At 44.9% G+C, this 4,033-nt stretch overlaps 1 protein-coding gene across 7 annotated transcripts in view; it reads left to right on the top strand.

Moving 5' to 3' along the window:
* ralgapa2 (Ral GTPase activating protein catalytic subunit alpha 2) overlaps positions 1-3,681 on the top strand; it is a 111,221-nt gene extending 107,540 nt beyond the window's left edge. For 6 of the 7 annotated variants that reach the window (XM_042071420.1, XM_042071421.1, XM_042071427.1 and 3 more), the window contains one exon: positions 767-3,681. In XM_042071420.1, coding sequence (XP_041927354.1) covers positions 767-933 — 167 coding nt within the window. In that variant the 3' untranslated portion in view covers positions 934-3,681. The remainder of the gene's footprint in view (positions 1-766) is intronic. The other variant, XM_042071425.1, reaches the window with a different exon arrangement.
* Positions 3,682-4,033: the final 352 nt, after the last annotated feature.

Raw genomic sequence — 4,033 nt, 5'->3', positions numbered from 1 at the left:
GGGTAACTCGAGCTGCGTCGGGGAGGAGGGGGCAGAAGGGGCTGAAATGAAAGACAGCGGAAAGAAAATAGGCAAGCAGATGCCTCTCAGGACACAGGGAACTTGTTTAATTCCAAGGCAGCAGTTAAAAAAAGGGAGGGGGTGTGGGCAGAGATGTAATTTTGTGCTGGCCCTACATTTGAACGGTTCATCAGCTGATTGCAACCGCATTGCTACCCTTCTGTTCGTAGGTTTAAGTCTGCTATTTTGTGCGCTGTTTTTTTTTTTTTATAAACTCTACCCTTTTTTATACTAAGTAAGCTCTAAACTGCACAGACACACCACAAAATGCACATTTGAAACACAGTAGCCAAAGTGTTTTAGTCTGCCTTGCCTTCGCGATTTGGGTCTTCAGAGTGGCTAAAACTCAATATGCTGATAAAAGCAATCAAATTCTTATTTTTTAGTGCAGGCAGTAGTTCATGCTGAGTTGAACAAAAGATGGTGAATGTCTTCATAATTAGTTGTGTTGGGTTAGAAGGTCACTGGAGCGTTGATGTTGTGCCGTGGTGTTTGTTTGTTTGTTTGTTTGTTTGTTTGTTTGTGGGGAGGCGGTGAGGGTGAGGCAGGCATGTTGGGCGTAATGGCAGGGCAGGTGCGGGCATGTTGCTTTTAGCGCTGGACCCCCCGTCCCTCCTCACCCACCCCCCACCCCCACTGAGCTATGCCTGCCTCTCTCTCCACCGTGGTCCCATCTTTTCGCTCTTCCTTTCCCACCCCCTCCCAGGATCCCTGAGTGGCAGCACCAGTGCCGAGCTGCCCGTCTCCACGGCGACCACCACGGCCACCGACTCCACCGACCAGGTCTCCCCGACGATACCCCGCGCCACGAAGCACCGAGTGTCCGGCAAGCTCCGTCGCTCCGCCAGCGCCATCAGCAAGTCCTCCAACTGAGCCCAGTCTGTCCCGAACTCACCCACACCCCCATGACCACCCCCCGTCAGTGTCCTGCCAATGACCTCAACCATCATCAAGGCTGCAATGTTCAGTTTTAGTGTGAAAATATTGATAATGTGTTCTACTTTGTTTTGTTCTATTTTATTTTTTTGTTTATTTGTTTTGTTCTTGTTTTGTTTTTTCTTGTTGTTCTACACTGGTCGCAAGTAACTGGAAATGATGAATGGTTTAAGCTGTTGTGGACTTCTGGTACCCGTGGGTAGACGAGGTTTTACTGCTATCACACTAATGTGAGTGGATTGAGAGGAGCATGTTAAAGAGACATCTTTTTTTTTTTATTCAGATAACATAAACGATGATGATAAATTGAAATACTGCAAACTAATCATGAAAGAGAAAGAATATACGGGGAGAACTATGGGAAAATCTGATTGGTACCAGTGTGTGTGTGTGTGTGTGTGTGTGTGTGTGTTCTGAATATGAATGTGTCTCTGAGCAAGATAATACTTGGCCGACATACCAGGAATTGAATTGATCTATGTAGGTCACCAAAACTGTCCCTGTTAATATTGGGGTGAACTTAAATTATTTTGCAATGGGCCAATGCAGATGTTGCCAGCTTTATGAAATGGTCATCATGTAGCATGACTTGTGTAATTATCCAGGTCTTCTGGAAAGTCAATGAAGTTGTCCAGCTCAATGCTAAAGTCTACCACAGAGGGGAAATCACTAATTAACTGAAATTAATCTTGTTTCAGTTTATGCTGTCATTTACTATTTTAGTTAAGTTACATTAATTGTTATCACTTTTTATCACAATTTTCGCTGCCAATTTCATGCTTTTTTTTGCTGCAAGGAAAAATATTATGAGAACTTTTTGTGTGGAGTTACGAAGGAAATCTTTGTTCAAAATGTACATTTAAATTATGTATACTTATCTATTCCATTGTCTCATGTGATATCTGCTCGACATTCCAATGTTTTCAGAGGTGTGGACAATAATGTAGGATATACAAGATGTCTGTCCTTACCTGTGTATTCTCTCCTCTCAAATGTACATTGCTTTAAATTTTATCTGATGATTTTTATTATTTGTTTCTTGTTGTACATACATAGAGTAATATTTGCAGACATTATTGCCATTTAATAGATGTACATGAGCTGACTAGAAGTAATTGCCACTGGAGCCTCAGGTGATACTTAACTCCGTGCGTGCACTGGTGTGTGTGTGTGTGTGTGTGTGTGTGTGTGTGTGTGTGTGTGTGTGTGCGTGCGTGCGTGCGTGCGCGTGCGTGCGTGCGCGTGCGTGCGTTGTTTGTCTGTATGTTTGTCTGTGTGTGTGAGAGAGAGAGAGACGGACCTTGCCAGAGTAAATGTGTAATACCTGTCCACCCCAATGCCTCCTGCACTGTCGTTCATTCAGCTCTTCAGCAGAGGCCATTTTATTTTACCCCTTTATTAAATCCATACACTTGACCAGCGCACGCAGAGAGCTGGCTCTGAAGGTCATTCTCATACCTCTCATCTTTGTAAATTAGAGAGAGAGAAAGAGATGTGAAACAGAAAGCTAAAATGAGCTTCTTTTTTCCCAACAAAGGCCCCCTCTGCTCTGCAGCTACTTGTGATCTCTACAAACATTTCCTGCGAGCAGATGGAGTGGCTTTTGGAATGCCCCTTGCGTTTTTCCAGGAGTCTCTCCATTCGGATTTGATGCTGAATTGGAATGAAAGCACACCTGCTCCACGTCGCTGCACACGCCCCTCTCCCGATGCCCTTACCATGCCAACAGGGGGGTCGGAGGACATGCCAGCGCTGAGCTCTCTGTGTCCTCCTAGCAACCGGCACGCTGGCGCTGCCAGTGGATCCCCCCCCCCCACCACCACCCCACCCCTACACACATGCACACGCGCACACACACACACACACCTACTCCCCCCAGTGACCCAAGCCAGCAGGGAGGTTGTCATGGTGGCCAGGTGTTACACACTGTAAGCTCCACCCGAGCTGCAACACCACACATGTTGCACTAATATATATGCCTTACCTAATCATCTGTTCTTTCTGTTGGTGGTGATGTGTGTGTGTTTTTTTTGTTTTTTTTATCTTTGCCTCTTCTGTCATGTTTCGTGTTTTGCTGTGTCCATTTTCCATGTGTCCAAGCACTGATAAATCACATAGGAGGCATGCTCTATATGTCCGATTTAAAGGAAGATTTCTTTTGTTGTTGATGTTTTTGATGTTGTTGTTCGTTTGAGGAATGTATGCAAATAATGAACCCAGATCAGTCCGACATTTCACCCACCTTGCAGCAGCCACTCAGAAGGCCACACTCTTCTTATTGCCGGCCGATGTTCCTACTGAGTCTTGATGTGAACTTTCAAGAAGTCTGACAGGTTTGGATCATGGTGGAGGTGGTGGTTGTTAAAGGTGACTCGGTCCAGACCTGGGAAGTGTCTTAACTCCAACTGGCTTTACTTATGTGAAGTGACAGAGCTAGTGTTCATTGTTGATATTTGGACTAGGAACCCTGTACAGCGTGTCTTTTGGGAGGGTTGTCATCCTAAAGGATATAAATATATTAATGCTTGTAATATAATCTTTGTAAAAGAGGGAGTGGGGGGGGGAGTTGAAGATTTCATCATCACTTGTTAACATATCAAACTTTTTAATGAGGAAAAAAAATCTTGTTCTCTTTATTAGAAATGTGAAAATTTCAAACATTTCATTAAATCAATTTGAAATTCATATCAAGTGTGTCTGACAGGTCATATTTTCCATCTCAAAATGGAAACTTTCAACTACTTTCTTGTAGTTACCACCATTTCACAGTTGACGTGTCCATTTTAATAGCCTTTAAAGAAACAACTTGTCATCATCTTATGTTGACTTCACGTCCTTGTGGGAGAATTCATCAGGACTAGTGTGACAGGTTGACCAAAGCCCTTGTGGGAGGGAGGGGGAGAGGCGGCGCTTAGGAGACGGCGTATGGGGGTTTGGGGGGGGGGGGGGGTGATCATGGAGGGTCGAGGTTGTCTTGTTCTCCTCCCGAGCCCCCCGGAGCAGCAAGAGTAACCTGACCCCCCTCCCATCTGTCCCC

Source organism: Alosa sapidissima, chromosome 19 (genome assembly GCF_018492685.1).
Source record: "Alosa sapidissima isolate fAloSap1 chromosome 19, fAloSap1.pri, whole genome shotgun sequence".
Classification (NCBI taxonomy): domain Eukaryota; kingdom Metazoa; phylum Chordata; class Actinopteri; order Clupeiformes; family Clupeidae; genus Alosa; species Alosa sapidissima.
The sequence above is the reverse complement of the archived record's forward strand: the minus strand, read 5'-3'. Positions and strand labels throughout refer to the sequence as shown.